The 14,489-nt window shown below is 49.7% G+C and overlaps 1 protein-coding gene across 2 annotated transcripts; it reads left to right on the top strand.

The window, feature by feature from the left end:
* Positions 1–1,159: 1,159 nt before the first annotated feature.
* On the top strand, positions 1,160–5,908 carry GPR12 (G protein-coupled receptor 12). Of its 2 annotated transcripts, XM_084981131.1 has the most exons (2): positions 1,160–1,398; positions 2,077–5,908. In XM_084981131.1, the coding sequence occupies exon 2, from the start codon at positions 2,138–2,140 to the stop codon at positions 3,140–3,142; it is 1,005 nt and encodes a 334-aa protein (XP_084837257.1). In that variant the 5' UTR covers positions 1,160–1,398; positions 2,077–2,137; the 3' UTR covers positions 3,143–5,908. The 2 variants fall into 2 exon arrangements, with proteins under 2 accessions (XP_084837257.1, NP_001238747.1); NM_001251818.1 differs by lacking the exon at positions 1,160–1,398 and having other exon boundaries at positions 2,129–3,285.
* The last annotated feature ends 8,581 nt before the right edge of the window (positions 5,909–14,489 follow it).

Below are 14,489 nucleotides of genomic sequence, written 5' to 3'. Positions count from 1 at the left end.
GGAAAGAGCAAAACATCACAGCTTTTCTGGGCCCATCTTTAAACAGAGAGATCATCTTTAAACTTAAGCTCTACCAGGTGCTCTGGGTTTTGTAGCCAGAGGAGGCAGGCTTATAAAAGCACACAGGAATCAGTTTATTAATCTTAGACACTTTTTTTTTTTTTTTTTTAGGGCCGCATCTGTGGCATGTGAAAGTTCCCAGGCTAGGGGTCCAATCGGAGCTGTAGCTGCCAGCCTACACCAGAGCCACAGCAACTTGGAATCTGAGCAGCATCTGTGACCTACACCTCAGCTCATGGCAACGCCACATCTTTAACCCACTGAGCAAGGCCAGGGAGCGAACCTGTGTCCTCGTGGATGCTAGTCAGCTTGGTTTCCGCTTAGCCACCATGGGAATTCCATTCTTAGAAACTACTGATGTGTTAAAATGAAAAAATACATCAACGCTGCCACTTCAGGACCTCAATGAATGGGGGTTTGGCCGGCATCTGCTTCTGCAGGGACTCAGTGAATGATTTCCATTGGAACACACAGCTCAAGGAGCACTTAATAAGCGTGATTTGATGATGACAATGGTGATTCCCGCAGCAGCACCTTATAGCCAGTTAAGCAGCTGTTCCCGGGGAATAGTAATAATAAACCAGGTCCAAGACACACCTACGGAAGGGGGCCCCTTTGGGAGCAGGATGCAGTGTGGCCAAAGCAATTCTGAAAGAGCTGGCTGAGCATTTTGCTGCCTCAAAGATCTGCCTCCCTAACCTGCTCGCCCCGCATCCAGACCCGCAGTTAATCCTGACCACCACCCGGAGCGATTCTTTTGACCTTAAATGTAGCAGTTTAGGGAAAGGCGTGGAGAAGCGGGCCGCTGGAGGCGGGGACTCCGCAGGGGGACCTCAGGAACGAAATGGGTCACCTGGCTCCCAGGCGGCGCTGCCCCGCCCCCGCGCCGTGCCGGCCCCGACCGCCAGCCGGGGTGGGAGGTGGGGCCGCGGCCGCGAGGTGACAGTGCAGTTCCCTGCCTCGGGCCTCTCGATCCCGGAGGGCGGCGGGGGGCTGTCCCCGCCCGCGCCCGCCCGCGCAGCCCCGGCCGCGGGGCGCGCGCCGGCCTCCCGGGGCTCCGGCGGCGGCGGCGGCGGCGCGCGCGCGCTCGGGCGGGCGGGGAGCTGGCGGCGGGCGGCCGGGCGGGCGCGGGCGCGGGCGGGGACGCCAGGCGCGCGAGCCGAGCCCGCCGCTCACCTGCCGCCGCCGCTCACCTGGCGCGGAGCGCGCCCCCGCCCTCCCGTCCGAGCCCGGAGCGGCCGCCGCCCCTCGCTCCGCGGGCCCGGCGCCGACAGGCGACCCGGGGAGCCCGCGCGCTTCGGGAGCAGCGGAGGAGCCCCCCGGCCTGGGCGCGCCAAGGTGACCCCCCCTCGTGCCCCCGCGGGCCGCCTGTCCTGGCGCCCCGCGTGTCCCCTCGCCCGCCCCGCGCCCCCGCCGCCAGGGCAGCGGCCGCGGTGCCGGGCATCTGTCTGTCTCCCTGTCTGTGTCCACACCGCCGTCGCGCACGCCCGCCTTTGGGGCCCTGCCGCGACTGCCGGGTGCGCACGGGGGAGGCTGGGACCCCTCTTTGTTCTGCCCGGGGTGTGAGTGTGTGCACGCGCGCCGGTGGCTTGCAGGGTGGGAGTTCGAGGGAAGAGGGCGGTTTGAATGTCCCCTCGTGGGTGGCGGCCCGGCTCGCGCTCCGTCGCCGCGGCGTGGTTCCCCGGGCTCTGCCCCGAAGCCGCGCGGCTGCTGGGTTTCAGGCTGCGGGATGGATTTTCACGTGTGCGTCCCCCGCACTTTAGCAAGCCGGCGCCGCGGTCCCGCGTGTGCCCGCCCTGCTCCCGCTCGCGTGTTCAAGTCCTCTCCTCCGTTCCCCCCGAAGCCAAACGGCGTGTTTTTTTGTTTTTTGTTTTTTTTATGATGGGCTTTAAGCCACGGAGACTTTGGCTTTTATTTCCTATCAGTGTGTAATTCAGGAAGCTTGTGGCATTCGGTGGCAGTGTCTGAGGAAGGGCTGGCTCTCTGTTTGTTTTTTGCATGATGTTGGATCGTCAGCCCGCCTACCGTATCCCAGCGTTAAGCAGCCTGTCTTGTCGTTGAAGAGGACGGGGTTAAAATGAATGAAGACCTGAAGGTCAATGGAAGCCGGCCGCCTCGGGACTATTTAGATGCCGGTGCTGCGGTGAACGTCTCGGCTGCCGTCTCCTCCCAGGGTCCCGTGGTCGAGCCCGAGCCGGAGCTCGTCGTCAACCCCTGGGACATTGTCCTGTGTACCTCGGGAACCCTCATCTCCTGTGAAAATGCCATCGTGGTCCTTATCATCTTCCATAACCCCAGCCTGCGGGCACCCATGTTCCTGCTGATAGGCAGCCTGGCTCTGGCAGACCTGCTGGCGGGCATCGGACTCATCATCAACTTCGTTTTTGCCTACCTGCTTCAGTCAGAAGCCACCAAGCTGGTCACCATCGGGCTCATTGTGGCCTCCTTCTCGGCCTCCGTCTGCAGCTTGCTGGCCATCACCGTGGACCGGTACCTCTCCCTGTATTACGCGCTGACCTACCACTCGGAGAGGACGGTCACCTTCACCTATGTCATGCTCGTCATGCTCTGGGGCACGTCCATCTGCCTGGGACTGCTGCCCGTCCTGGGCTGGAACTGCCTCCGGGACGAGTCCACCTGCAGCGTGGTCAGACCCCTCACCAAGAACAACGCGGCCATCCTCTCCATCTCTTTCCTCTTCATGTTCGCCTTCATGCTGCAGCTCTACATCCAGATCTGTAAGATTGTGATGCGGCATGCCCATCAGATAGCCCTGCAGCACCACTTCCTGGCCACCTCGCACTACGTGACCACCCGGAAGGGGGTCTCGACGCTGGCCATCATCCTGGGGACCTTCGCTGCCTGCTGGATGCCTTTCACCCTCTATTCCTTGATAGCTGACTACACCTACCCGTCCATCTACACCTACGCCACCCTCCTGCCCGCCACCTACAACTCCATCATCAACCCTGTCATATACGCTTTCAGAAACCAAGAGATCCAGAAAGCGCTCTGCCTCATTTGCTGCGGCTGCATCCCGTCCAGCCTCTCCCAGAGAGCGCGGTCGCCCAGTGATGTGTAGCAGCCCCGCGCTCAGGAGGATCCGGCGTTTACCAAGCGCTCCCACTGCCCGGGCAAACAGTTGAGATGCTTTCCTCGAATTCCTTCTGCCGGCTTCTCTCTCCAGCCACCAGGAGCACTTAACATTGGAGAAGCGTTCATTTGGATGAGTTAAGTCATTGAAGTGAAAATAACGTTACCAGTGTTTTCACCCTTAAAAGAAAAATGAGTTCCGTGCTCAATATTGTTTCATTTTGTTTGCAGTGGGTTTTTTTTTTTTTTAAAGTACTTTGTTTGGAGGCACTTTTTTTTTTTTTTTTTTTATGTGGTTTGAGGGATGGGTAGTGTGGGGGCAGAGGAAGAGGTACATGCCATGGCCATGAAATTATAAACAGTAAACTGGTCCCAGAGTTTTTCCCTGGACTTTAAAATCAAATTGAGTTATTGAGGAAAAGGGAGAAATTACTTTTTCTGGAACTTTTTTTTTTTTTTTTTTTTTGACGTCAAGGTAGGTTTTCAATACTGCATGTATCTCGTAGACTACAATCATTCTTAAGCCACTGGACATAGTTGGAAGGGACCTGATTTTATTAACATGAACTTGGTGATAAGTTACCAACACTGAGACCATGTTAGTCATTCTTTCCTTACAGCAATTACTGTTCACAATAATTATTTTGATATTTCTCTGAATGTTGTAACTCTCTCTGCACGGCTGCCTGTGTCTGCTAGACCACTCGTTTCAAATGTTGCCATGTAAATCCAGAATCAAAGGAGTCACTTTTCAACACAGTTTTTCCATATGTCCTTCTAAAATGACTTAACAAAATGTGTTTTGATTTACACCTGCAGTAGAATTGATTCGGTACCCTGTGGTCTTTTTTTTTTTTTTTTTTAAAGCTACCATCAGATTGCATTCAGGAAGCAAAAGGAAAAAAAATAATAACATTATTCAAAGTAGATTAAATTTATTTTAGCATCCTTAAACAAAATAAATCAATGTAAAGCGATCACAAAATGTGAAAAGCATCACTTTCCCCATCTCTCTCTTTAAGAACGTATTCATAGTTATTCTTGGTTGAGACAAATAGCATTAAACATGGTAGGACCAAGCATTTTTGGTTCATGCTGTCTGTGTTGTCAGCGCATTTGAAACAGGGGGTCTCCTCTTTTACTGATTCAGTTCGTGAGTACATAACATGTGTATCTGAATGTGATATATAGCTACCAGATTATGTAAGTTTACAAACAGAATGACCAAGTGACTGTTCATAGACGGTTAAATTTGAACTGCTTTTCTTCCTTTTCACCAAAAAACAACTTAAATTCAACAAAGACTGTCTCGCCTGTTTTCAGAGAGCAAGGATTTTGTCTGGAAGTGACACAGAAGAATTAATTTTAGCCTATTGTAAAATCATGGTGTCTGATCGTCCTTTCTCTTGGCACAGACAGATGCTCTGGACATGGATACCCTTCCCTCTGATAGCCATGCGTTTCGAGCTGGGTCTGTACCATCCGTGGAAGAATGTCTGGATGGCCCATCAACTTAGCCCATCCAGATGGTGGGAGAGCAGTATTCCAGGGTCCCGGGACATCAGTGTAGCACAAGGGCTGTGAATCAGCCCTACCCTTGGCTCTGTGTCTCCCTCCTTAGGTTAGTTATGGAGGCGGGAGAGGGGTGGAACTGTTTCTGAAGTGGGAAAGGATTTTGAGTGCATATCCCTGGATGACCAATCTCATCAAGTTGATGCCTTTTAAAAAATTCTTCAACGTGTGATGGAGTGGGTAGGTTGAGCCTGTGTGTTTCTCATCACTTGAAGGTGCCTAGCATCTCCATGTGAAAAAATGACTGCAGTAAGTTGGATTTGACGTGGGCCGGGAAATATCCATCACGAGGTTGGAAAGCAATAAAGGGTGTTTTTGTAGAAATGGTGGTTGCCATTCGCCTCTCTCTGATAGTAATTGTAACAACACTAAGAAGTACTGTTACTCACCACGTGTTGTGTGCCGGGCGCCATGCTGGGTGCTTTACGCTCTGTAGCTCTAATCACAAAACCACAGTTTTAGAGTTGAGAAAACAGGCTCAGAGAGGCTAAGACATGCGTCTGAGGCCACAGAACTTCGAGGGTAATGCCTGGATCTGAATCCAGGTTCTCCAAAGTCTATGCCTCTCTCCTTTCCTACGCAGGGCTGGCTTTGGTCCGTGATCTGTAACAAGCCATCGTCACTGAGTTTTAGCTCTACAATTAGACACAAAGCTTCCTGTTTAAAATGACATGTGATGTGACTTCAGCATGGTCCTACCTACATGAAAGAGCTCTGGTTCTCTTTAGTCCTCTTCTTCCCTAAGCGTTTCCCCCCGTCTGGAGCCAAGGCTGGCCCCCAGAGACATGTTGCACTGCGTTAAGGCACTGAGGTGAGGGTGCCCTTATGATTCAGAGATTTCCCCTCATCTACTCTTTAAACTCCCTATTATACGCTTACGTCAGTGTGTCGTGGTCTCATAAATACTGGTTAAATGATTGCTTTTGCCTCCTGTTTTTAAAGCATCTGATTGCAGATGAGATGTTTCAATCAACGATAACATGTTCTTACTGTTTACTTTCGGTTGGGAAGCCTTCTGGATGTTTATGCGGTTTCCTCAGAACTTCTTTATTCCTAGGGGGTTAATGATTTGAAATGGGCATGTGTCTTGGTATGCGTGTGTACGTCGCTGTGTGTATACATGTATATGAAGTATATCTGCATATATACGCCAATAACACGAACTTCCCAACAGACCCAAAAACGTTGTGGAAAATGGTCATATTTCCAACAGTCCTAAGGTAACAGGTAATCTTTTACTCTGTATGATTAAAATTTTTAGCTCCCGGAGTTCTCTTGTGGCTCAGCGGGTTAAGGATCCGGTATTGCCACTGCTGCAGCTCCGGTCACTGCCATGGCAAAGGTTCGATCCCTGGTCTGGGGAATCTCCACTTGCTACGGGCTCGACCAAAAAAATTGTCTTTTAGCTGCAAAGAAATTTGTATTATTTCCACTTGAAAGAGTTCTCCTTGTCACTATGACAATTCAGTTACCTTACTGGAATCCTTAGGCAACTGTCCAGGTTGTGGCTTTCTGGGGATTGGTTTCCTTTTATCCCTGTAGCTCCATTTCTTTGTCTCAGTCACGTTTGTTCCTTGGTGGTCAAGGGAGCCGTCTTCTCTCCTGGTCCCTGGAGGCAGAAGCGGGTGGAGGGGAGGAGGGAGAGCAACCTCCTCCCTGGAAGGCCAAGGTGGAACAGACCCGCTCAGGAGGGGAGAGTTCTTTAGCTAACTGGGCAAGCAGGAGTAGGCTGGGGCCCCTGGAATTCAAAGCAAGACTGAAACAAGTTTAAGGGAGAAAATGAGAAATAAATATGTTTTGTGTCAATAAAAGTATTTTGTGGACATCTTAAACTTTGTTTTTAGGAGTTCCCATTGTGGCTCAGCAGAAATAATCTGACTAGCATTCATGAGGACGCAGGTTCCATCCCTGGCCTTGCGCAGTGGGTTAAGGATCCAGTGTTGCCATGAGCTGTGGTGTAGGTTGAAGATGCGGCTCGGATCCCGAGTTGCTGTGGCTGTGGTGTAGGTTGGTGGCTACAGCTCCAATTCGACCCTTAGCTTGGGAACTTCCATATGCTGTGGGTGCGGTCCTAAAAAAAAAACCTTTGTTTTTAGAGAAACACTGAATCCATTATTAAAATAATAATTGGCTTTATTTCATGATAACATATACAATACATCCTAAGAAATTTGGGGAGAGGGGTCTGTGCCCAGAGCAGGTGGAAGTTCCCAGACCAGGATTAACCTGAGCCACAGCAGTGACAATGCCAGATCCTTAACTCACTAGGCACTCCAAGCATTCTTAAAATAGATATATATAAACCTCTGATAAGGATAAAAACTTTAAAATATATAATTCAAATATAATATATATTTAATTTATATAAATGCACACAATAAAATGTAAATTGTACATAATATATTTTAAATATATATATTTAAAGTGTTTATTCTTTTTTTTTTTTTTTTAGCATTTTAAGGGCCACCACAGCATAGGGAGGTTCCCAGCCTAGGGGTAGAATCAGAGCTACAGCTGCCTGCCTACACCACAGCCACAGCAACGCCAGATCCTTAACCTGCTGAGCAAGGCCAGGGATCGAACCCGAAACCTCATGGTTCCTAGTTGGATTTGTTTCTGCTGTGCCACAACGGGAACTCCCGGAAGTGTTTATTCTTGTCAGAAGTTAGTAGATAAGTATCTGAGTTTAATGGATATGAACTTTGAACTTTCCTGAGAATTTCTCAGTACCTCGTAAAAATCTGTATTTTTTCCATGTTAATGCTCTCACTTTTAAAATTCGTATTACCGTTACCTTAAGGTAATTCTTTCAGAAACTTTATGGCACAATGCAATGTGTTTACATATATGCATATACACAGCAGCAAAGGCTTTTCACTTCCATTTTTTCAAGAAGGACACTTTTCCCTATGACACCCCTGTGGTTTGTGTTTGGGGAGCAGTGTGGGCTTGCACGATTTCATCTTGTTATAATTGAGATGAAAACTTTTGTTCTCCATGTTCTAAAATTCAAATAAAATTTATTTATTTATTTATTTTTGTCTTTTTAGGGCCGCACCCACGGCATAAGGAGGTTCCCAGGCTAGGGGTCCAACTGGAGCTGTGGCCACCGGCCTACACCACAGCCACAGCAACACGGGATCTGAGCCGCGTCTGCGACCTACACCGCAGGTCACGGCAACGCCGGATCCTTAACCCACCGAGTGAGGCCAGGGATCGGACCCACATCCTCGTGGATGCTAGTCCGGTTTGCTAACCACTGAGCCACAGCAGGAACTCCTCCATCAAACTCATCTTAAAGCAGCCCCTTTCCTAGCCAGGCAAATCAGAGAAACTGTAAAATACCTCACCTTGATTTTTGACATTTATCTGTAGTTTTCTGTCGTTTTCAGCATCAAAAGTGCTATTAATGTCAATGGTTATAGTGGTCATTACCTCCACTGCACTTCTTCTCCGCCCGAGGAGGTAAGAGCATTTTTTTATCCAATAGAAGTATGTTAAAGTACATAGTTAAAGTGGATTTTAAGATATCACTTAAATACCTCCCTAGCCCTAAATATTACAGAAAAACGTAGTGTGTCATATAATATATAATATATTATGTGCTATATATTAGTATAGAAATAGATTGTACATGATATATAATTTTCAATTATAAATATTCAAATAGCATCAGAATAGCAGTGAACAAACTTTCCGTTGAAACTAATTTTGGAGCAGAAATGAAAACACTAGGGCGCAGAATTCCCTGGCAATTGACTTGTTGAACAGACAGTTACAAGTAGAATATCTCACAAGGAAAACTAGCATCTTAGTGGCATTCTCTGCAAGGCCACAGGCGTCAAGGTTACCGGGCTGAAACCTCAGGGAAAATGGGTTGGATCCAACTCTGTCCTTCCTCCTTTCAGGACCCTTTAAAAATAAGTGCAGGCTCGTTCTTGGACACTGGAGTTGAACAAAGGGAAGAGAATGTCCAGAGTGGAATTTCCCACGCGGAGTCTAAGTCGTCTCCTTCAATTTGTCTTTGGAAACGGAGCTCCTCCCTTTCCCGGGTGCTCAGCGGTGTTTAATATTCCGGACCGCAGGCTTCCCTGCTACCCTCTCTTTCTGTTTACCGTGGCCCCGCCCCGGAGAGGCAGAGTGCCCTGGCCACAGTCAACACTTATATATTGAAAATATCGATTACACGGGACGCTCTTCTTCTTCAAACAAAGTAATGCCAGTGACTTCAATCACTTTCCTGATTTATTTTATTTCAGAGCCTTTGGATCCTTTGGTTCCCATATCATCTACCGGTTCTCTGCTGCCTCTTCACCTCTAGTAATGAAAACTAGGCGACGTGGCCTGCTGAGCCTAGAGCTTCCCGGGCAGCACGATTGATTACCCTCCGCTTCTGCTGGCGGGGGAGCCCTGGGCCTTCAAGGGGGGGGCCACAACCAGCAGCGTCAGGGTCTCCTGGCAACAGGCTTAAAATGCAGAGTCTCAGGCCCCAGCCCACACCCTCTGACTCGGAAGCTTGGGGGTGAGCCCTGCCGTCTTTTTAACCCTCCTGATGACTCTGATGCCTCCTTGAGCCGGAGAGCCGTGCCGTGCAGCTCTGCCCGAATCCTGACACCCAGCGGATGTAACTGAGCATTGAAATCTCAGCAGGACCAGGGCCTCTCGGGCGTTTCTGCTGCCTGTGCTCTGATGGATGCTTCCAGTTCGTGGCCTGCTGCCTTGCACTGATCACCGTGGCACTGGTCACCGTTTCTGAGGTTCTTTTCTAATTCGTCAGGCTCAGTTGAACTCCTGCCCCTTCCATCAGGAGCGTATCACTGTCATCCAGCACATAGGTGCTGCTAGATGATGGCTTACTGCAGGTAGAGACAGTTTAATGAGAGGGGAAAAGTCCAACCAGACCTCTTTCTTTCTTTTTCTTTCTTTCTTTCTTTCTTTCTTTCTTTCTTTCTTTCTTTCTTTCTTTCTTTCTTTCTTTCTTTCTTTCTTTCTTTCTTTTTCTTTTTTTTTTTTGGCCAAGCACAAGGCAGGTGCAAGTTCCCAGGCCAGGGACTGAACCCGAGTTACAGCAATGACTTAAGCTACAGCAGTGGCAACACCAGATCCTTAACCCACTGCACCACGAGAGAACTCCCCAGACCTCTTTTCTGGCATCATGGAGACGAGTCTGTTGCTTTTCCTGCACATGCCCTATCTGTGAACCTTCCAGAATATTCCACAGGCAGGGCAGCCCTCCAGCCATGCATCATCTATCTGCACCCACCATCTTCAGCCACACGATTCGCTGCCCACACCCGGCCCGTCCTCTCTCACTCGCCGTCTTTCTGTCTTCCTTCTCCAGGGCCCGGGTCTGGAAGCCCAGAGGATGAGCATCTGGTGGGCGGTTGATGTGTGTCTGACCCTCAGGCTAGTTCCATGGTGTCAGGACAAGGACACGGGCGTGACCCCACAGAGAGCGCAGTTCCTAGGATACAGGCTGGCTGCCGTCTCACCCCCACTCCCACCCTACGCTGACCTCACCACCCTGTCGCTCAGGGTCCAGAAAGATCAGGAAAGAAGAGCAATAGCCAGACTTTGAGCAGGACTCGCGGATTCTGGGGACCGCCGGGGGGTGAGACCCCAGTTGCAAATGAATGGTAACACTTAGCAGAGAAGGACGTTGTCTTCATGGCTGCTCATCCTTGCAAATCACTGCTCTGATTTGGTCACTTTAGGAATGTTTGGAGCTAGGCGAACATAAATATGCAAAAAAAAAAAAAAAAAGATTATTAAAGGATCCAGTATAAGAAACAGCAAATTCTGTGCTCAGTCTTCTGCAATGACCTATATGGGGAGAGAATCTGAAACAGAATGGACGTGTGACCGTGTCTATCTGAATCGCTTGGCTGTGCAGCAGGAACTAACACAACATTGTAAATCAACTCTACTCCGATCAAATGTTTAAAATAATTTTAACAAGAAGCAGGAAGCGGTAAGAAAGGACCCAGAGGGGCTTTTCCCCCCAGGAGGCTTTGGGATGAAGGCAGCTGCTCTCCCAGCCCAGTGACCAAACATTTCACAGATGGGGGGTATGTGAGCATTTGCATGTCTTCGAGTGAAAAGCTAGGTCCTTGGAAAGGTCTGCATCTGGAGGTCATGACGGAGGGTAACTGGAAGCACTGGTTTTGCAGCCCCAAGCACCATTCCAGGAGCCCGGGGACCTGGCTCCCTCTGAAGGTGTCCACTCTGCAAACCTGTCCTGACCCAGGGCTTCCTCTTGGCCACTTCACAGCCCCCCTCCCCCCCCGCCTCCTCCCGGCCCAAACTTCACCTTGTCAACAACCTCCACCTGGAGGGAGAAGCAGAGCCGCCCAACTTGCGGCAGCCTGTTTCAGGCTGTTCTCATTCAAAAGTCATCGCTCTGCATTAGCTCATTGCTTCGGGTCTGGGACAGGTGACAAAGCCTGACAGGTGTTCCCACGTGGTATGTTTTGAAGCTTATTTCGCTCCGCCTGGCCCTTCACTCCCAGTGGGTGTGAAGGTGGTTTCCTCTGTCTCTCGGACTGCGTTCCTCCTCTAGGTACCCGCCGGCTCTTACTCACTTCCTCCGGGAAGCCCCCCTGGGTTGAAGACGTTCGGGAACGAAAACCTCACCCACTGGCTTCAAGGTGCCCCCTCTACCTTCAGACCTGCCAGAGTGACGTGGCTTGAGTCAGGAGCATTGACCACGGGTGCCGCTTCTATGGGAGTGAAAATAGGTTTATGACTGGAGGTGGGAAAGACGACAGTGTGGTTTCCTACTCTTCATCGGTGACGCGATTGGGAACAGGTGCTGCGGACACGGGACGCCTGGACCCAGGTCACTCCTGATAGCGGGGCTTGGGACGTGTCACCCTCTCTGCACCTCCATGTCCGGGTTCTGGGAAAGGACCGGGACGTGAGAGCTGGCCGAGCAGGGCTGGCTGAGGTGGGGCGTTGGAAGGGGTCAGCACACAGGGCTTTGCACAGGTCTCCTTGGTCGGCATTTTGCATTAGTGTTATTATTGGTGCCGCTGATACATGTATTGACTTACTTATTCTTCACATCCTTGAAGGCGGTATTTGAAAACCAGTCTTCAAGAGGGTCTGTCGACACAGGCAGATGGACAGCGGGTCCTACGAGCTTCCTCCTCTGGGGCCCCTGCTCTGCACACCACACGCCGTAGAGCTTAACACGCTTCTGGGCCCAAATCTCCCAATGATTTACCAGCTTAACAAGCGACATTGCATTTCAGAAGCCATTGCATTTTCAGTACAGGTTCTGTGACGTTTGCTTGCCCCAGATATCAGTATAAAATTTGACAGACACACTCGTCACTGCGATTCTTTGTCACAGCAGGGCTGGCCGGCTTGGAAGAGGGATTTGCAACGATGCAGAAGCTGTTTCTGTCCCGCCAGAAAGGGCACAGCTGGCACTGGACATTACACGGGTGCTTTTCTAGCCATTATGGGAAGGGGCGGGGATTCCATATGTGTGGGTGACAAGCTTGTGGACATGTCATGATACCACCGTTTATCACTAAGAGCGACAGCAAATAGCAGAATGTGTCTGGCGGTCGCTGTTTGGGGTCCTGCAGCAGAGTGAGCACAGGTACTGTATACAATTGGCTCTTTCAGCCTTGCCAGTGACCCGGTGACACTTCGGCGCTTTCATGATGCCCATCTTACAGGCAAGGACATGAAGGAGTGAAAGAGACTAAGTCACCTGCCAAGTGGCGGGTCTAGCCAAGGCCACGGCCACCCCACCGTCTTGCCCACTAGACACTCTTCCTTCTGATCTGCTTCGAGGATTCACCCGAGGGTCTGTGCTCAGCAGATTGTCTGCGTGGTACTGCAGGTGGCTGCTGCCAGACGGGGCGGCTCAGGATTCCTGTTTATAACACCGCTGAACCCAAGAGCATCTTCTCCCGTGAGTCGGAGGGGGACCCCGCCTCTGCTTGAACCGCTGACACAAGGTAAGTGAGCTGCACTAATGATGCGACCGGGAACAGCTCCAGCCCACTCCCTCCGGCCGGTTCTCCTGGGCCCTGTAATACAAGGTTATGCTGTTAAGTCTCAGTTGTTTTTAAAAGGAAGCATAGAGGACATTTGAAATTACAGAAATACATGTAACCTGAAGAAACTCTCAAAATAAGCAATAACCAACAAAGACAGGAATCTTGTTTTATTTTTTTTTTAAAGCAGGACAGCTGCTGTCTTGCTTTTACTGAGGGAGGAAAACAGATTGGCTATTTTCCAGTCTGACGAGTTTCTAGGCTTTCTAAGATGGGTTATATGTTTTATGAAAGATTTCACTGAGGAGTTCCCGTCGTGGCGCAGTGGTTAATGAATCCGACTAGGAACCATGAGGTTGCAGGTTTGATCCCTGGCCTTGCTCAGTGGGTTAAGGATCCGGGGTTGCCATGAGCTGTGGTGTAGGTTGCAGACGCGGCTCGGCTCCCACTTTGCAGTGGCTATGGTGTAGGCCGGCAGCTACAGCTCCGATTAGACCCCTAGCCTGGGAACCTCCATATGCCGCGGGAGCGGCCCAAAGAAATAGCAGAAAGACACACACACACAAAAAAAGGATGTGGACTCAGTTTTTCCAACCACTTCTTTTTATATGCTTTTAAAAGCACACAACTCAGTAATTAGTGAGTTATTCTTAATGTCAGTGTTACATATTTTGGATTGTATAATTTTGTTTGGTAAATATTTACTACAGAACTATCAAGTCTAAAAGTGGAAGCTGTATCAATGGTACTTAAGAGAAGTCAAAGAAAATAACCATCAGCTGTATTTCTGTTGCTTCCTATGTGGATTTATCTCTTGACCTCCTAGAAAAACTCTGGAGTGGGGCTGATAGAACTTTCTGTGGCTACAGAGCATTTAAAACATGGCCCGTGAAACTAAGGAACTAAATTTTGTTATGGTTGTTGTTGTTGTTTTTAGGGCCAAACCCGAGGCATACGGAGGTTCCCAGGTTCGGGGTCAAGTCGGAGCTGTAGCCACTGGCTTACACCACAGCCACAGCCACAGCTACAGCCACGCCAGGTCTGAGCCTCATCTGGGACCTACACCACTCACGGCAACCCGGGATCCTTAACTCACTGAGTGAGGCCCGGGATCAAACCTGGGTCCTCATGGATGCTAGTCAGATTCGTTTCCACTGAGCCATGATGGGAACTCTAGGAACTACATTTTTTATTTTGTTTCATTTCAGTAGATTTAAATCACATTTGAAAAGCAACCTGTGGCTCTTAGCTACTGTGCTGGGCAGCACATGTCTAGATAGCACATTTCTCATGGAGAAACCACAAGAAAGGCTATTTAAAAATAACTGCAGGTGTTGTTTTTAGAGCTCAAGTTTCTGTTCCTCTGTCCTCTTTACTATATTCTATTTGCTTTTTATTTATTTTTGTGGCCGCACCCTCAGCATATGGAAGTTCCCGGGCCTGGGATTGAATCTGAGCTGCAGCTGCAGCAACGCGGGATCCTTTCACCCAGGGCACCAGGTGGGGCATTGAACCCGCGCCTGCACAGCCACCCAAGCTGCTGCAGTCAGATTCTTAACCCACTGCACCACAGCGGGAACTCCTCCACTAGCTTTAAATTATACACCATATTATTCCCTATTTTAGAAAAATCTATGTGTGTAAATTTGAAATGGGTGAAACTAAAACATGGGAAGTAGTTATCACTTGGGACAATAATTTTACTCCATAAGATTCCCCATGACGCTACTAAAATACTATTCTTTTTTTCTC

Source organism: Sus scrofa, chromosome 11, assembly GCF_054392235.1.
Source record: "Sus scrofa isolate SSC_HxYL_T2T_F1_AM1 chromosome 11, Sscrofa_HxYL_maternal_Yorkshire_Landrace_v2.0, whole genome shotgun sequence".
Classification (NCBI taxonomy): domain Eukaryota; kingdom Metazoa; phylum Chordata; class Mammalia; order Artiodactyla; family Suidae; genus Sus; species Sus scrofa.
The sequence above is the reverse complement of the archived record's forward strand: the minus strand, read 5'-3'. Positions and strand labels throughout refer to the sequence as shown.